General features: G+C 58.7%; 3 protein-coding genes across 4 annotated transcripts; all 3 read left to right on the plus strand.

Annotated features, from left to right (window-relative positions):
• The first annotated feature begins 362 nt into the window (after positions 1–362).
• Positions 363–9,299, plus strand: SLC25A44 (solute carrier family 25 member 44). The gene is made up of 5 exons (XM_050328017.1): positions 363–481; positions 3,597–3,705; positions 3,988–4,715; positions 6,626–6,753; positions 7,071–9,299. The coding sequence occupies exons 3-5, from the start codon at positions 4,094–4,096 to the stop codon at positions 7,260–7,262; spliced, it is 942 nt and encodes a 313-aa protein (XP_050183974.1). The 5' UTR covers positions 363–481; positions 3,597–3,705; positions 3,988–4,093; the 3' UTR covers positions 7,263–9,299.
• A 912-nt stretch (positions 9,300–10,211) lies between these two features.
• PMF1 (polyamine modulated factor 1) lies at positions 10,212–13,637 on the plus strand. The gene is made up of 5 exons (XM_050327799.1): positions 10,212–10,432; positions 10,511–10,616; positions 11,303–11,403; positions 11,986–12,181; positions 12,491–13,637. The coding sequence occupies exons 1-5, from the start codon at positions 10,212–10,214 to the stop codon at positions 12,542–12,544; spliced, it is 678 nt and encodes a 225-aa protein (XP_050183756.1). The 3' UTR covers positions 12,545–13,637.
• A 986-nt stretch (positions 13,638–14,623) lies between these two features.
• BGLAP (bone gamma-carboxyglutamate protein) lies at positions 14,624–15,514 on the plus strand. 2 transcript variants are annotated; one of them, XM_050327895.1, is made up of 4 exons: positions 14,624–14,702; positions 14,970–15,014; positions 15,098–15,164; positions 15,266–15,514. In XM_050327895.1, the coding sequence occupies exons 1-4, from the start codon at positions 14,642–14,644 to the stop codon at positions 15,396–15,398; spliced, it is 306 nt and encodes a 101-aa protein (XP_050183852.1). In that variant the 5' UTR covers positions 14,624–14,641; the 3' UTR covers positions 15,399–15,514. The 2 variants fall into 2 exon arrangements, with proteins under 2 accessions (XP_050183852.1, XP_050183853.1); XM_050327896.1 differs by having other exon boundaries at positions 15,269–15,514.
• Positions 15,515–18,386: the final 2,872 nt, after the last annotated feature.

Below are 18,386 nucleotides of genomic sequence, written 5' to 3' on the forward strand. Positions count from 1 at the left end.
GGGAGGGAGGAGCGCTGGGGGGCGGGCAGCGCCAGCCCAAGCCTTTGGGTGGGGGTGTGCGAGGCGTGTTCGAGGGCAACACATGTGTGCGGGGGCGCACATGTGTTCACGCGTGTGCGTGTGCGGGGGGACGTGTGTTCACGTGCAGCTCAGGCACGCGCAGGGTGTGACACACATGCGCAAGCATGTGCAGGCCGTAGCGCCCGCGCACACGTGAAATGGGGGGTGAAATGAGAGTCGCTGGCCCTTTAAGGGCGGTGAATCGGGCGCGGTCCCTTTAAGCGCGCCCCCCACATCTCCCGTGGGCGCCGCCGCCATCTTTACTGCGGGCGCGGGGCGCGGCCTCAGCCCTCGCCCAAGATGGCGGCGGCGCGCGGGCGCTGACGGCGCCGGTCACTTCCGGCCGGGGGGCGGCCATGGGGCGGCGGGGCCGGGCCGGGCCGGGCCGGGGCCGAGCGGGAGGTCCCTCCCGCCGCACGAGGTGAGGGGGCGGCGGGGCCGGGGCTGCGGGGCGGGGGAGAGCCGCCTGACCGTGGGGGCTCTGCCTGGCGCGGGGCCGGCGCGGGTGGTGGCGGCGGCAGCGGCTGAGCGAGGCCGCGGGGGAGCTGGGGGGGCGGGGGCTGCACGTAGGGAACGGGAGGGGTGGCACGGGGAGAGCGGGGGTCCGGGTGGGGTGGGAGGGGGCCGGGTAGTGCGGACCCCTCGGCTTTGGAGGAGCCCCCGGGGCAGGGGCTGGAACCCCCAGGGCAGGAGCTGGACCCCTGCCCCGGGGCTGCGGGAGCGGAGTCGCCCCAGGAGCAGGCGGGGACACCCCCGGGACGCGGGGCTGGGGACGCGCGTGGCCCGCGCAGTGACCTTGAGCGGGGCCCTGGGCCCAGCTCTGCCCCTGTAGACCGGGGACCAGCGCTGGGGACTCCGCCCGGGGGGTGGGAGGATGGGGGGGGCTCCTGAGCGCGGGGCTGGGGGTCCTGGGGGGGGATGAAGTGTCTGTGCCGCAGCGGTCACTGAGCGACAGCTGCTCCGGGGGGCTGCGGGTCCTCGGCGAGGCTGCATCCTTTCTTCACCCCGGGTTTGTATCCAGAATTTTCCCCCCCCGGGGGTTCTATCCAGAATTCCCCCCCGGGGTTATATCCGCAGTTTCCCCCCGGGTTTGTATCCAGAACGCCGCCCCCTCCTCGGCTTTGTCTCCTCTCCCATCCCGGGGTGAATTTAGGGAGTGAACGCTCCGGGCCTTTGCCAGGGGAGCTGCCAGCCGGGGCTGCTTTGGTGGCACAGGGAGAGGGCTCCGGGCTGGAGCCTCGCAGCGGGATTGTGGATCTCGTGCTTTCCCGCTCGGGAGCATCTCCACAGGCAACCCCGGCGAGCAGCCGGGGCTCGCTCCCGGTGGTTCCCAGGGGGTGCTGAGGCATTAACATGCTGGGCAGGACACAGCCCTGGCCGGGGGACACAAAGGCCCTGTCTGTGTTTGCCAGGGAATCATCTTTAGCTCCAGCTGCATCCAGGGCGGTTTTGGGGACTGGACTGACAGGGTGATGTTAAAAAGGACCTAAACTGGAGTTAAATTGAGTTTTGTGCTCAGGAGGCTGAGGCTGTGCCCAGACTGGCCAGAGGGCATGGGATGGGCTGCTGGGTTTCCCCTGCTGGATTTCCAGGCAGACACTCAAGAAGTGCTGTTCTGTGCAGGGTGGGAAGGGAAGGGATCACTGAGGGGTAGTCTGGGCTGTTGCAGAGGTGAAGTGCAGAACTGGCTGTGGGAGCTGGGAGGGAACCTGGGGCACTGGTGCTTTGGTTTGGAGAGCAGGTCAGTTCTTGGGAGAATTTACTTGGAGGATCATCCAAGAGTTGCTGAATGGATGTGATGGGATCCCTGGATCCCTGCCCTGAGCAAGGCCCTGGTCTGAATTTCTGCAAGGATTAAACGCTCTGGGACAGACTCTTGTGTTGGCAGAACAAGAATTGTGGCTGTGCTGGGCATGCCAGGATACCTTCCCTCTTCCACACAGGAGGGGCTTTTAGTGCCCGTGGGCCCTGGGACTTGATCTTTCTGATTCAGATCCCCAGTGAGAGGAGTTATTTGTAATGAGTCCAGAGAAAGTGCAGCTATTTCCTCAAGGGGTTATGGCTGAAATTCCAAACCCAAAGCACCAGAGCATACAAAACTACATAAGAATCCATGATCCACTATTATTATTATTGTTTTGTTTTCCTTATTGCAGCAATGAGGATGTTTTTTGCAGGAAGTCCTTCACTTTCCCATGGGGAGCTTGTTTCTGTCCTTGGGTGGCAGAGGAATTTATGAGTATGGACCAAACCCTCAAGCTTCACCAGGAAATTGCATTGACCAGGCTTTATTTTATTTATTTATTTTTTAAAATAAAATATTAAATTAGTGAGACTCCTAACGAGAACCAAGTCATGTTTTCATAGGTTCTGTTTGCAGATAATTCCTGGGCAGGAAGCTTTGTGAATTAACCACAGCACTCTTAGCAAACCCAGTAACTGTAATTAAAGCAATCCTGGCTTTGTTTAGCCAGGCCGTGGTGTTTGTTGTGCCTTATCTGCCAAGGCAATTGCTTGTAAGGATGAAGAGTAGTTCTCTTTGCACTGGTAAAAGCGTTGGACCCGGTGCCCTTAGGTATTTTTAACTGCCCTGTCCGTGGCAGCCTGTAATGCTGTTTGCTGCTGTTCAGCAAATATTTTCTTGGCAGACAGGCAATGAAATGGTCAGTTAATGGCACCTCCACCCCTGCCTTCCCATAATTTCATAGCTGTAGTTTCTTCTCCGTGCCAGAGGTAAATCACTTCCAGTTGTTTTGTTGCTGCCTTTCTAACCGAGTGGTTCTGGACCCTGTGAGCTCTCTGTGGAGGCTGCAGTGGGGAGACATTTCTCCCAGAATCACAGGCTTGAGTTCAAAGGGACCTTAGAGCTCATCTTGTCCCATGGGACACCTTCCACTAGCCCAGGTTGCTCCAAGCCCCATCCAACCTGGCCTTGGACACTCCCAGGGATGGGGCAGCCACAGCTTCTTTGGGGAACCTGTGCCAGGGCCTCACCACCCCGAGGTGCTTTTTTTGACATCAGTGTTGTGTTGTGTGACTCTCTGAGCTGCCCTTTTGCTGCCCGGCCCTGCGTGGAGGTTCCCTGAGAATTAGGGGCTTCCTGAGGGGAAGGGTCTGCTGGAGGAGACTGAGCCAGCACCTTCCTCCTCCTTCTCCCCCTGCCCCTGGCGCTCCCAGCATGGCCAGTGGTGGAAGGGGAGCAGCCTGGGTGGGTTATCAGACAGGGAGCAGTGTTGGAAGGGAGGATGAACTTTGCTCTGTAGCTGACAAGCAGCTCAACAGAGAGATCCTGGGCTGTGATTTAACCCTTTCTTTCCAGGGTATTGGTCATCAACATGGAGACTCTGTGTGGCTCTTTGCATTGGCCTTGTTTTCCTGTTGTTCATCTTTTCACAACTTTCTCGTCCCCCTTCCCTGGCTTGCATCGTCCTCCAGCTTTAGGAAGATCAGAATGGAAATGCCCAAAGAAAGGTGTCTAATTTGTGCAGGGAATCTGGGAACACAAACAGAAACTTGTCACTTCCTTCTTTGTACAGAGCCCAGAACTGAAGTGACATCCTGACACCTGGGAACATCACAGACCCGGAATGACTGGGGAGAAGCTGCTTTGGTTGGCAATCCGTGATCCTGTGTGTCCACTGAGAGGTGGGTGTGCTGCTGGAGTGGTGCTTCGTCCTCTGGCTCTTTACCTGCTTCCCAAAGCCTGGGGAGCTTTGCTTTGCCATGGGGCAGTGTGGTGGGAGCTGCTGGAGCCCCATGAGAAGGTGCCAGCACCAGCCACGTGGGAGGGTCCTGCCTCCCGAGGTTGCAGTCCCTCTGCTCTGCCAGCACAGTGCTGTGTGAGGGCTCATTGTGTGCTTGAGGACAGCCAGCACAGCCTGAGGGGATGTGGGCAGCTGTAGCAAATGGGTTTCATCCTCGTTTCAGGTGCTGGCACTTCCCATCTGGTCAGTCAAGGCTGGAGGGCTGGGCCTGGATCTGCTCTGTACCTTTGAGGGCGATCTGGGCCTCTCCTCCCGCACCCCGAGGAGCCATGGAGGACAAACGCAACATCCCCATCATCGAGTGGGAGCACCTGGACAAGAGGAAGTTCTACGTGTTCGGGATCTGCATGACCATGATGATCCGGGTGAGCGTTTACCCCTTTACGCTCATCCGGACGCGGCTGCAGGTCCAGAAGGGCAAGAGCCTCTACAACGGGACTTTCGACGCCTTCGTGAAAATCCTGCGGACAGAAGGGACGGCCGGGCTGTACCGGGGCTTCCTGGTGAACACCTTCACGCTGATCTCGGGGCAGTGCTACGTGACGACCTACGAGCTCACCCGCAAGTACGTGTCGCGCTACAACAACAACAACGCCGTCAAGTCGCTGGTGGCCGGCGGCTCGGCCTCCCTGGTGGCCCAGAGCATCACGGTGCCCATCGACGTCGTCTCCCAGCACCTCATGATGCAGAGGAAAGGGGAAAGCATGGGCAGGTTCAAGGTGCAGAACCACGACGGCAAGCGGCTCCTGGTCTTTGGTCAAACCAAGGACATCATTGTACAGATTTTCAAGGCCGATGGTTTTAGAGGGTTCTACAGAGGCTACGTGGCCTCGCTGCTCACTTATATTCCCAACAGCGCGGTCTGGTGGCCCTTCTACCACTTCTATGCTGGTAAGTGAAAGGAGGCTTGTAATGTATGTTATCCCAGGAGACCTCTAAAGCCCCTCAGATCAACTCTGACACTCCGGATCCAGCATAATTTGCTTTCTCTCTCTTGGGGTGGGAGCAGAACCTGTCATGAAACATGTATCTGGTGTGTAGAAATTCTCCAGGTGATGGGTGGAAGTTTAACAGAGCAGCAGCGTTTCAGTGCAGAGATAAAGATGAGGGGGGTGAGCGTCAGACAACTTGAAACTGGATAGCTGTAGGCAAGAGGGGCTTGATGTGTCTGCTTTAACTTTCTCTACCCCCAATCCCAAATAATGCTTTCTGCAAATGAGGAAGGCCCTCGTTTGTTGTTGGGCAGAGTTTTGGAGCCACCGTGTAAGTATAATCCATCTTTCGGTTCACGTGGACCGAAGGATCTCATAAATGGCAAAAGGCCTTTGAGAGCCCCAAATCTCATGGCAGAGGCAAACAACGGGCAGAGACAAAGGCCAAGTCATCTCTGGGTTTGTGTCTGTCAGGTCTTGCTTCAGTTTTTGTAGCTTTAAAACCAGCACCGAGTCTTGTGATAAAAGGTGCACTTAGTGGAATGTTCTTTTCCTGTGGTTCAGCAATGGGATTCCTTAGGGTGTTCCCAAAGACTAAAGGTATTTCCAGCTAAGGTCACTGATGATCCTTTAAATTTCTACAGTGCAGCTTTGCTGCTGTGGTTTTTAGGCTTGTATTTACCTAATCTCTGCCCAAAAGTGCTGGTAATGAGTAGCTTGGGTTCTACTGGACTGGGCTTAAAGTTTATCTTGAAGATCACCTGTTCTTCAAAATCCAGGTGCCTCAAACATCCCGTTTGCTTTCCAGAGTTCTGGTGGCTCCAGGGAGCATTGGTTCCTCATCCCTGCTGCATTTAAAAGGCAGTGGCAGCTTGGGATGTTGGTCCAGTCTGAACTTTGTGGGAAGCACTCCCTTCACTCTCCATATCAACAATTTATAAGATCAAAATCCACTGTATTACTGTATTAATTGTAAAATTGTCATGCCGAAAGAGCTCAAAGAAGGGCAGTTGATATGGAGAGACTGGAGCTTCTGCTGGCAGGTCTTTGCTCTTCCCTGGTCTTCTCAGGGTGTTGGGAAACGAAAGTCCCAGCTGTCAGTGAGCCCCTGCTTTGGCTACATTTCCCAATCCTGTGTCCCTGGATGGAGCAGCACCGGGGGTCACTGAACCCTCCTGGGCTCAAAGTGCACTGCTGGCCCCCATTCCAGTCGTCATTCCAGGTCAAAGAGCCACTTCTTTCCCTCCTGTCAGACAGGCACAAGCTTCCACATCATCCAAAAACAACGGGGCTTTTGAACTGTCTTCTGTACAACTTCAACAATACAGGTGTGGGAGGTTCAAATCCCATTGGCCCAGCAGCAGGAGCAGAGTGGGAATATCTGGAATGAGCACTACAGGGCGCTTTTCTCCTTAGGGTTTCACAGTGGAACACTAGGATATCTCCTGGACAGTGTGCCTGGTGGTGACAGCTTCCTGTGTCAATCCTTGCAGACACCTTCCAATAGAACCTTGTCTGAAGGCTTCCCCCACCTTCTAAAGGGGATGGGTGTTTCCATACCCTGCTTTGGGAACATGGAAGCTCGTGCTGTCTGGTTTGCCCCAAGGGCCTGAGAGCCGGTGTGGGAGCTGATGGGATGGAGCACTGGGAGTGTCCCATGGCTACCCAGGTGATGAGTCCTGCTCCCTGCACTGTGCTGGCTTTCTGACTGCTGTAGGAAGCACCACTTGGAGATTCTGTGGGAGGAGGTGTCAGGCTGTAAATCAGGGATTCTGCCCGCTGCAAACCAGTTGGAATTAAGGGGTGGAGTTAAGGAACTGATAACCAGCCACTGAAAGTCTGAAACTTTCCTCTCTCTCCTGTTCCCAGAGCAGCTTTCGAGCTTGACTCCTAAAGACTGTCCCCACCTCCTCCTGCAGGCGATATCGGGGCCACTTGCAGCCGCAACAGCTTCCACACTCACCAACCCCATGGATGTGGTCAGGGCTCGGGTCCAGGTGAGAGCTCAGCCTGCCTGGCGTGTCTGTGGGGTGGGGCTCAGCCTTGGCTCTCTGATCCCTGTGGTTTCAGCTGAGCTGCTCCCCTGCTCTCCCTGGGCCTTTCATCCTGGGTATCACCCACTTAATTAGTTCTCAGTGGGAGCAGGAGATCCCAGGGAGTGGGGCTGGCGGGGCCGGCCTGGCCTGCTCCCATGGGCTTTCCCTGTGGAAAGGGTGTTGGAGTTGGCACCTCTGTACTCTCCAGAGTCTTCAGCTGCAGCAGAGCCCCAGCATGGGGTCTGGCAGCTCTGTGAGTGTCTGTTCTGGCATTGCAGGTGGAAGGCAAGAGCTCCATCATCCTCACCTTCAAGCAGCTGATTGCAGAGGAGGGTCCCTGGGGGCTGACTAAAGGCCTCTCCGCCCGCATCATCTCAGCCACTCCCTCCACCATCGTCATCGTGGTGGGGTACGAGACGCTGAAGAAGCTGAGCCTCCGCCCGGAGCTGGTGGACTCGAGGCACTGGTAGAGGCAGCTGGTGGGAGAGAACCTTCCTGTGAAGCCCCTGAGCTCGGACTGTCACGGTGGAGAGCCCAGGAGGAGACGCAGCTGCTGTGCCTTTGTCTCTGGCTGGTGTCGCAGCACAAGGCAGACGCAGGAGCAACTGCACTTCACCTCTTTAGGTCTGAGCGTCACACAAGTCTCTGCTGCTGGTTTTGATTAAAACCATCAAACTGTGACCTTTGGCAGCGCTGTTTGCCTGGGACGGTCCATTCCAGGTGTGTGTGAACACATCCTGGCAGGTTATTAATTCCTTTTTTTTTTTTTTTTAATTAAAGACTTACTGGCTGAACAAAAAGCCAGTTTATTCTCTTTAAATTATTTTAATCTTTGCCAAACTTCTGAGGAGGGGAGTCTTGACAGCTTGCAGCAGGGTCCTCCGGTGGGATTGCTCTGGTGGCAGTTGTGCTGTGGAAAGGTGGAAGCAGAGAATAGACAAATGAATTTCTTCAATTACCCACATTTATTTCTAGAAGATGTGAGACGAGAGTAACCCGGAACCGCTTCAGACCTGATTTCCTGCGTTTTGAATAGATCTGTACATACTTGTTTTGTATGTTCTTGGAAAATGTTCCCTGTCTCTCATCCTCCAAACAGCGAGCTGGCCGAAGGCGAGTCAGGAGCTGAGCTGGCTGTTTGGAATTAGCTGATGGCGGTTTTGACACCTAACCCGTGTTTTTAATCTGTTGATATTTAATTTTTTTTTATTATTATTATTTTAGGGAAGTTTATTCTGATTTCTTGGGGAACTGAGTGGTTGTCCTGTGGCCTTGTTCGATGTGTCAATCCTGCATGTTCAGGGTGGCTGTGGCCACTTCCCACCTTTAGTTAGTTTAAGCACAAAGAAATACAGTTTGGAAGTGTCCAATTGTGGTGCTACCAGCAGCTGGATGAGAACTAAATGTGGTTTGAGCTACAACTGGATGCAAGGTGGGGAAGGAAAAACCTTGTGCTGGCTTTTGATCCAGTTCAAACCTGACTGGTATGTTCATATTGAATAAGAAGTGATGGTTCGCTAATACTTTGAGAGTTTAAATCCTGCTCATCCTGTTTGGGAAGGGCAAGGACAATGCTTTGCACACTTGCTGGATCAGAATCCTGAGCTATGGTCTGTGTATTTTACCAGGTAAAAGCTTCTGGGGGGTTAAAACCCGAGGCTGCTCTTCGGGGAGGGGGAGGGAAGGGGTTGTTTGGCTGCACTGTGCTGCTCTGGGTGGTTGGGATTTGCCTCTCGTGCTGCCAGCCCACGCGTGGTGCGTGTCCCGAGGGTGAGGGATGCGCCTCTGGGTCACAGACACGCACCACCTCCATTCCTCTGGCTGCCCTGACCAGGAATTCTGGTCGAGGTGTCGATCCTGCTGACCTGTGGCTGCTGCTGGGCTCCTCTGGGCTGTCCCTTCCCCTGGGAACTCGCTGGGTGTGGCTCTGCCCTTCGTCCGACGTCGCAGTTCTGCCCGGCAGGGACTGCACTTGCCACCGTGTCTGCTGGGGGTGGAACGAGTGCTGAGGTGGGAGAGGCTTCTCTGCTGAAGGACAGAACTCATTTCTGAGGTGCAGCACTGTGATGGGGCTTCGGGTGAGTCATCAAAGGCTTCTCCATCCCACCTTTGTGTCCTGCAGTGCTCAGTGAGGCAGCAGGTGCCGGAGCTGCCGCCAAAGCTGTTGGAGCAGCACCTTCTGCACCTGCCCCGTCACCTGTTTGGTGGTTAAAAGTTGACACCAGCCAGCCCTTGCTGTAATAGGAGATTCTGCTCTGCAAAGCAGAACAGCAGCACCCCAGCTCGCAGGGAGGGACCCGAGGGGACGGTGTCCCCATTCTCACAGCGCAGCGGGACTAACAACGATGTCAACAGGAACAATGACGGCCCCTGCCAAGGGCAGCGGGGCCAGGCCTGGGGTGTGGTGTGGAGGGGCAGCAGCACCAGCGTGGGGAGACACTCGTGAGCTTAATGTTTCTCTCGTAACCAGCAAAGATCTTGACAACTAATAAACTTCTGAGACCCGAGTCTGAGTTTAGAAGTGTGTGAGTGCTTGTGCCAGGGGAGGCTCTGCTGCTTTCTGTTGTGTCACAGCTGTGCTTGCTTGGGTTTCGCCCTCTGCCTTTGGAGTAGGACTAGAAGGAACCTGACCTGCCTGAGAAAGCAGTGACAGCGGCTGCACAGTGGAAAAAGAGACCAGAGCACATGGAGTGCCTGAAACATCAGTTCAGACACTGCCCCTGACGACACAGGGTTGGTTCTGGTTGGCTCTTGCAAAGGGAAATGTCACTTTTCCCTCTCTCTCTCTCCAGGCTGAACTTGGTTACTTCTCCTGAATTCTTCAGGCTTGATCATTTTAAATCAACAGATTGAGTACCAGGGGCAGAGAGAGGGGATGTTTCCAGGGGTGGTGGGAGAGAGAGGAGGGGTTTACTGCTCCGGTTCAGGGCCCGGCACTGGAAGGAGGTTGTAGCCAGGTGGGGGTCGGTGTCTTCTCCCAGGCAACCAGCAGTAGGACGAGAGGGCACAGCCTTAAGCTGTGCCCAGGGAGGTTCAGGTCGGACATCAGGAAGAAATTCTTTACATAGAGAGTGACCAGACATTGGCATGGGCTGCCCGGGGAGGTGGCAGAGTCCCTGTCCCTGGAGGTGTTTAAGAACGGACTGGATGTGGCACTCGGTGCCACGGTCTCGTTGACAAGGTGGTGTTAGGTCAAAGGCTGGACTTGATGAACTCAGAGGCCGTCTCCAGGCTCAGTGATTCTGTGATTTTGTGATTTTATGGGGGTGGTTTTTGTCACGTTTTGTATTTGAGCCGGTGGGGCCGGGGGTGGGGAGGTCCCGCCCACTGTCTCTGGCCCCGCCCACCGGTCAGAAACCCCGCCCCCTGCCCCTTCCCGCGCTGGCAGCCGGCGGGGGCGGGGCCCCGCGCCCCGACCAATGGGAGCGGCGGGCGCGGCTGCGGCAGCCAATGGGCGGTGGCGGCGCGAGAGCGTGGCCATGGCGGCGGCGGGCGGCGATGGCGGCGCGGGGGCGGCTGAGGCGGCTGAGGCAGAGGGTGGTGGCGGCGCCGGCCCCGCCGTGCCCGCGGCCCCGAGCCGCGCACAGGTGTTCTCCACCGTGGTGGACACGTTCCTGGAGAAGCTGGTGACCGCCGGGAGGTGAGGCGGGAGCGGCGGAGGGCCGGGAGGCGCCTGCCGGGACTCCGGCCCTACCCTGACCCCCCCCCGCTCTTGCAGCTACCAGAGGTTCGCCAGCTGCTACCGCTGCTTCTACAAGCTGCAGCCCCAGCTGACCAGGAGCATCTACGATCAGTTCATCTCCCAGCTGCAGTCGTCCATCAAGGTGAAGGGGGGAGCGGGCCCGGGGGGGCTTCAAACTGCCTGTGAAAAAAGCGCTGAACGCGCTGGTTTTAAAGGAAAGAAATGCGTTTCTTGAATGGCAGAAGCAGAAAGCTGAGGCAGCTCCCCAAACTTCTCTGTCTTCCCCGGAAAGAGCTGGGGAATCGATCAGATTGGAAAAGAGCCTGAAGACCATTAGGTTCAACTGCCAGGGTCATCACCCGTGTCCCCAAGTACCACATCCACACGTCTATTAAACACCTTCAGGAATGGAGAGTCAATCCCTGGTGGTTCCCAGGATGGAGCCTTCATCCAGGGCAAAGCTGGAGAGACTTTGAACAAGGGCTGGGAGTGCCAGGACAAGGGGGAATGGTTCCCACTGCCAGAGGGCAGCATTAGATGGGATATTGGAAAGAAATCATCCCCTGTGAGGGTAGTGAGGCCCTGGCACAGGTTACCCAGAGAAGGTGTGGCTGCCCCATCCCTGGGAGTGTCCAAGGCCAGGTTGGACGGGGCTTGGAGCAGCCTGGGCTAGTGGAAGATGTCCCTGCCCGGAGCAGGGGGTGGAACTGGGTGAGCTTTCAGGTTCCTTCCAACCCAGACCATTCCCTGGTTCCGTGCCAGCGAGGGCTCACAAGTGGTGCCTGTGTTTGGGTCCTGCTGAATGTCCCTCATGTCCTTCCTTGGCAGGAGGAGATCCAGGAGGTAAAAAACGAAGGGAATCTGGAGGGGCTCTTTAACTCACTGGACAAGATCGTGGAGGAGGCGAAGGACCGGGAGGAGCCGGCGTGGTACGGGCGGGGAGCAGAGGGATCCGTGTGCCATCAGGGGCTCCTGGGTGACATTTGGGCGCTGCAGGGAGTGCCTGAAACCTGCTGAATCTCTGCAGCAACATCACTGCGCCTAAAACACCCAAAAACCAGTTAAATCTGTGCCTCTCTGGGTCAGAGATGCACCTCTGTGCCTTTCCTCAGCACAGGGAGGTCAGTGCCTCTGGGGAAAACCCAGTTCTGGCTGGTCCCAAGGGCTGATGGGATGTTTTGGGCTCAGCTCCTGCCCAACAGCAGAGCTGCCCTGGGCCTTGGTGGGTGCTGCAGATGCCACCCTGGAAATGGGCTGGGGCTGTGAATCAGCAACATCAGGGGTTTGTGTTTCTGCTGGGGAGGTGAATCCCATCCTGCCTGCTCCAGGCCTCTGCTCCTGGCTGGGTTTGGGTTCCCTCCCAGGGGGTTCCCACTCGGGCTGTCCTTGGCTTCCAGTGCTGGAGGAGCCGAGGAGCTGCTCCGGTCTGGCAGTGGGTCAGATCAGGGTGGGGATGCTCTGCTGGGTGGGATCACTACTTCCAGCTGCTCCAGGAGCCGGTGTGTCCCCAGGCGCCCCAGCGGGATCCCGGAGGAGGACGTGCGGAGTGCCCTGCTGCCCTACCTGCTGAAGCACCGCTCCTACCTGCGCAAGGTGCTCAGGGAGAAGGAGGAGGAGAACAGGAAGGTGGCCAAGTCCGTACTGGCAGGAAGGGACAGGATTGCAGAGCTGCAGCAGCTCATCCAGGCTCGCAAACAAGCCTGGCAGGTAAAAACACATAAAACCCTTCTCCTCACGGCACCAGCCCAGAGGAGGCTCGATGGTGCCTGGCTGGTGAATGACATTTAAGCCCTCCAAGGCCTTCCCAGCAGCCAAGTCCTGCTGAAACTGGAGGCCTGGGCCTTTGCTTTGGACATCTCAGGGGCTTTTCCCTTTGTGCTGGGTGGGATGCGGGCTGTTCCCACCAGAGAGGAGGGGCTTGTGTTCTGTGTGTACAGGGGACGGCAGTGTGTGTGACACACTCAACCCTGGGCATGGCACCCTCCTGCTGAGCTCTGTGTGTTGTTTCCCTTCCAGGCGATTGGTAAAGAGCAGCGAGAGCTCATCATGACATTCCAGGAGCCCCAGTGAGGCTGTGGGGAGTCCCCCAGGTGGGGTGTGCTCAGCCCCCCCAGCTCAGAACTGCCCCGTCAGGCCACTGCCCTGGGACTGGAAGAACTGCCAGACTGGCACAGTCTGATCAGATTTGGTAAAGAAACAAAAAAAGAATACATTGGGATCTTTGGAAACAGATGGCAATCCCCTATTCCCCACTCTGCTCGACAAGGAGGAGAGTCCCAGAGTGTGGCTGTGCATTCACCTGGTCCCTCCCTGCCGTGACAGCCCTGATTCCAGCTACTAAAGCCACATTTCGGGCCCTGTAGGTATTTTAGGTGCATGTTAGACAAAAATCAGTGCCTTGTGCCCCAGGCTGGGCTGTGGCCAGGCCTGAGGAGCCCGGGAGCAGGAGCATGAGCAGCCCAGGGCAGGTTCCAGCCACCACAGCTTGTGAGGCAGCCAATACTCCTGCCCCTGTTTGCGTGTTCGTTCGGTATCCGTGTGCTCAAACCACCCATGGATGTGGCAGCAGCTGCTCCTCCACGTTCCTTCTTGCCATTTATTTTGTTTTCCCGAGTTATTCTCCAGCCCTGCTCCCCTCCCAGCAGCACGAGGGATGTGGGGATGTGCAGCTGGCACGAAGGGGTTGGAATGGCCCTGCCCCAGCTCTGCGGGCTGGTGGTACAGGGGGTTTAATGTTTCCCTGTGGAACCTCCTGCAACCAGACTGATTTTCCCCATCTGGAGCTGTCTGTTATGGCCTTGTTGGAAGTTTGCCTGGCTGGGAAAGTGAGGGCTTCCCTGGAGGGATCTGCCTGGCGGAGCCCCTCGAGGAACAAAGTGTCTTCAGCGTGGAGGAAAGATCATCCCCTGAGGCTGGGCAGGGAATGAGGAAATTCCCCCAAGGACAGAGGGGGCAGCCCTGTCCAGCAGCCACCGAGGGCAGCAGGTTCCAGGTCACCTGTCTGGGACAGCCCCAGGGAGAGGCCGTGCCCTGGGACAAACCGCTCGCACCACGCCCTGGCCTCTGCAATTAAAGCCCGGACAGAGCGGCTGCTGCAGCTCCCCCTCAGCCTCCCCTTCCTGCAAGCCGAATAAATTGGGGCTGTTGTTCGTGGCTTGGCTCACTTGGCCCACTTACTCTGTACTTTATGGGTTTGCCTGACGAAGGCTCTGGGGTCAGCATTTCTCTCCTTCTCCTCCTCCTCCACCCCAAAGCCTCCGGTTCCGCTTTTCAAGGCAGGGCTGGGATTTATAGGATCTGAAAGTGGTCAGGATCCCAAAGAGGAATCTCACCCAGTGGCCCCAGGGGCTCCCATGGCCCAGAACCCTCCTGGAGTTAAACAGGAGCAAACTGGGGGTGGGTGAGCACCCAGGCACTGCTGGGGTCTGGGGGAGAGGAGCACATGAAAGGATGGATAGATGCAAGAAGTTCTGCTGGTCCAGCTGTCCCTCTCCCCTGCACAGGGACAGAATCACTAATTTTGTTCTGGAAAAGCCCCATTTGGGGGTTTTTAGAGATGCTGGACCTCTCTCAGGTTCTGCTTTTTGGGACCATCCTACAGCCATGCAGCCTGTAGGATGTGGCATTGGGGAGCTAGGTGAGGCTGAGGGCACAGGCACCTGCCTGCTCACCCTCCTGGGGCACGGCACAACACTGCCAGAAGAGGAGTACATGCTAGTCCCCAAAAAATGGGCCAACAAGTCCCCACTGGCCCTGCACAGGGAGGAAAACCCCACAGGTTTTGTCAGGAAAGCGTACTGGTGTGGCAGCAGCCTGCTGGGATCCAGCAGTGGGAAGTGGGACAGGGTAGTGGGGGACTGGGAGCCTCCCAGTGCCCCATGGCCTGTCCCAGGGGGGATGGTGCTGCCAGGCCGGCAGGGCTGGGCCCACCAGCAAATCCCCCTTGGCCTGGGGCCGCGTTTCCCTCCCTTTGTGGGCTCTGGCCAGGCACGGGGGGACCAAGTTCATCCCAAACCACAATTGCCGTCTGTTCCGGCAGCTCCGGCCGCGGCGGATGTGCTGGAAATAACCCTGGTGGGGCCGTGGCCTCCCCCGGCCGGGGCTGCAGCGCCCTATAAATCCACCCGGGGAGCGGGGGCTGCACCGAGCCCGGCGCAGGGAGCCACCATGAAGCCCCTCGTGCTGCTGGCCCTGCTGGCCCTGCTCGCCCTCGGCCTCTGCCGCAGAGGTACCCCCGTGTCCGGGGATGGGGCTGGGGGTGGCCGTGCCCCGGGAAGGGCTCTGCAGGGAGCAAAGGGACCGGGAGAGATTTGCTGAGCCCCGGGGCAGGGGGGGAGGTGGGGCTGGAGCGGGGAGGTGGGGAGCAGGATACCCTTTGACAGATTGGGGGGGGGATCTCAGTGAGGGGTCTGAGCCTCCAAAGGAGGAGCGAGGTGAGGGCCAGAGCCCGCACGGGACCTTCCCGAGCCCACCCGCTGCTCCCTGTCACCCCCAGCTGCCGATCGCTCCACCAGCGCCGACGACTCTCCCAGCTCTGAAGGTGAGTGACCGCGGCCATGCCTGCCCCGCTGTCCCGGGGACGGGGGGGCACAACCCCCCTGACCCACCCCGCTGTCCCCTCAGCTTTCATCTCCAGACGCGCCAGTGCCCAGCTGGTCCAGAGGCAGAAGCGGAATTACGGCTATGGCAGGTACTGCTCGGTCCTGTGACACCGAGGGGGTCCCCTCCCCGGGAGCCTTCAGCCCCCACGGGACCCCCCAGCACTCCCCTGAGTCCCCCGTCTGTCCCCAGCAGCGTCTATGCGGCCCCGCCGGACCCACTGGAGGCGAAGCGCGAGGTGTGCGAGCTCAACCCCGACTGTGACGAGCTGGCCGACCAGGTGGGCTTGCAGGAGGCGTATCGGCGCTACTACGGCTTCGTGTAGCCCCCGCCGCCCCCCCCGGCCGCGCTGCGGGGCAGGGGCTGAGCTCTGAGCACCCCTCACGCCCTGCTTTACACCCTTTCTGTTAGCCCCGGAAAGAAATAAATGCATATCGTGGAGCCGGTTCCTTCCCGGGCTGGGGGTTGGGTGGGTGGGTGGGAGGCTGCAGTGGACGTGCCCCATGTCCCCCCACCCCACATGGATGAGGACCTCTGGCCTCCCTCCCTGTCCCCTCTCAGGCTCTGGCGTGGAGCGATGCCACCACCCCTGGATCGTGTCCCTGGCAATGAGGAGCCAGTGCTGCACCACCATTATTCTGGTTTATTTTAAAGCGTGGAGTTATTGGGGGCAGCAGGACTTTGTGCACCCCAGGCCCTGCACCCTGCCCAGCTACAGGGCTTCTGTCACAAACCACCCTAATTCCTCATTAACCCTGGCACACACACACACGTGCACACACTGCTGTGTCCCCATGAAGGGTGATGTATCATCCCCAAATTCATGGAATCACATCTCGTTTGGGTTGGAAGGGACCTGAAAGCTCACCTTGTTCCACCTCTCCCTGCCATGGGCAGGGACACCTTCCACTAGCCCAGCTTGCTCCATCCTGGCCTTGGACACTCCCAGGGATGGAGCAGCCACAGCTTCTCTGGGCAACCTGCGCCAGGGCCTCCCCACACACCTCCTGCACCCATCTCCCAGTTCATCTCCTGCCACAGCCCTGGGGTCCCGTGGGACAAGACCACCGGCCCACACCCAGCCAGGGCATGGGGAGAACCCCCCCAACCTCTGCTCCCACCACTGCAGCCTCTGCCAGCCCCTCCACACCTTCCCCTGGGCCCGAACCCCTCAGCTCTGCCTCCAGCCCTCGGTGGGGCTGACACCGAGCAGTGGCCGTGCTGCAGCAGGACATGGACACACAGACACATAGACAGACAGACGGATGGACACACAGACACACAGACACGGACACACAGACACACGGACACACAGAGACACAGATACAGACACATGGACACACAGACAGACACGTTTCCGGGGTTTGGCACCCTGGCTTAGGGCCTAAGCAAGGGCAATCACCAAGAGGACCCCACAGCTGAGAAGGAGGAATCCTCCAGCCCCAATTTCCTTACCCCAAACATACCGGGAGCAGCAGAAGAGGCCGGTGCAGACAAAGGAGTTCAAAGCAGCCGTGAGGGACAAAGTATCGCTGCCAGACGCTGCTGACTCAGTGGTTCATCATCGTGGGAGGCTCTGTAGGCAAACACGAGGGGCCTGCAGCTCCCTGCCCCATCCACACCCCTGTGCCACCCCTCTCCACAGAGCTCCCCCAGGCTGGAGGGGCTGAGGGCTCTGCAACTGCAGAAGCAGCAGATGGGGCCAGTGCTGACGAGGAGATGAAGGTGTGGGTGCAGCTGGAGGGGAAGGGATAGAGGCAGAGCAGCAGGTAGATGAGCAGGGGCCAGGGGTGGGGCTCCTGGCAGAGCTCCAAGGAGGGTGAGAGCACCGGGAAGTGCCACACGAAATACCTGTGAGGGCAGAGCATGTTTCGGGCTGAGCTCTGTCACAGTTCCCTCTCCTGTCTCCATCCTCATCCTTGTCGCCATCCCCACCTACAGGTGGGGCAGCCCAAGATCTGCTGTGGGGTTATGGTGGGTGGGGAAACCGAGGCAGGGTGTGCTGGGAGTATCTCCCAGCTGCAGCAAGGCTGGGTGGGGAGTCCAGCCGATTCCCCATCTCGAATGAGGGAACTGAGGAAAGAACCTTGGCTGCAGAGCCCCCGTTCCCGCAGCCACCCCTTGTGGACCCTGAAGATCTGAGGCAGCTTTATCGGCATCTCCCCGGGGCCGCGGCGCTTGGGGCGGGAGGGGCTGCAGGGACAGGACGGACACGCCCTAGAAGGCTCCCGGCTTTTCTCCAGGGTTGTGCCCAGCAAGGTCCACTCTCTGACTCTTTCAGAGAGCCGCGGGCTGGGCAGGATCAAGACCCCACGCCCGGGATACGGGGAGCATGGTGGGGCAGTGGGTGGGTGCTGGCGGCTGTCGGGTGGGCGGCAGGAAAGAACCAGATCCTGCCTCGTCCCCGCGGAGCCCCCCAGGCCTGGGGATGTCCCGGGCAGACGCAGCCTTAGGGCCAAGCCAGCACGGCAGGGACGAGCCCGCTCAGATACCCTGGAGACAGGACCCCCTCCCCGTGCAGGGGGGGTTACCCCGGGGTGCTGCGGGGCTTGGGTGGGGCGCGGGAGCCTCCCCCGCTGGAGGGGCCTTTGCAAAGCGGCTCCGGGCTCCGGATCTTAAATTGCCACCGAACTGGGAGAGCCGGGGCAGGCGACAGAGCCTGCAGGGACCTTCATAAACACCCGGTAGGTCACACCGCTGGGTCTCACCAGAGGAGACCTGGGAGGGGAGAGGTGGAAAAATCAAAAGTCTGGGGAAACAAAGCCGGCCTGGCAGCAGCAAAGGGCTGGCAGCGGCTCTGGCTCGGTCCATGGGGGCGATGCCAGCAGAGGCTCCGCACCGCAGCTGGACGGAGCTGCCGCTCGGGGGGTGGAGGGCCGAGCTGAGCAGCATCAGTGCTTTCCAAGTGCCCTTCCTCGGGGATTTATTGACCCCCGGAGGGTTTGTGTTGAGTGCTGGGCACGGCATGAGCAGCTCGAATCCACCCTGTGCCTGTCCGGACTCCACAGCCAGTCCACACCAGGTCTCTGCTGCTCCAGCAGCCCCAGGGGAAGCTGCTGGTCCCCAGCGGTGTTGGCAGGAGCCCTGTGGGAGGGTTTGGGGTCCCCACACCAGGATGCAGAGCCTGGTGCTGAACAGCCCCTCCAAAATAACCTGCATAAGCACAGCAAACCCAGGCGGGGTTCAGGGCAGGGGAACGACACGTCTTGCCCGAGGAAGGGGGAAGTGGAGGCACAGAGAGGGAGGGGAACGGGCTGTGAGTGGGGCTGGAGAGATGGCAGCTCCTGGGGGTCCCTGAGCACTCAGCTCGAGC

Source organism: Myiozetetes cayanensis, unplaced genomic scaffold (assembly GCF_022539395.1).
Source record: "Myiozetetes cayanensis isolate MyiCay16 unplaced genomic scaffold, myiCay2020 scf35, whole genome shotgun sequence".
NCBI classification, from domain to species: domain Eukaryota; kingdom Metazoa; phylum Chordata; class Aves; order Passeriformes; family Tyrannidae; genus Myiozetetes; species Myiozetetes cayanensis.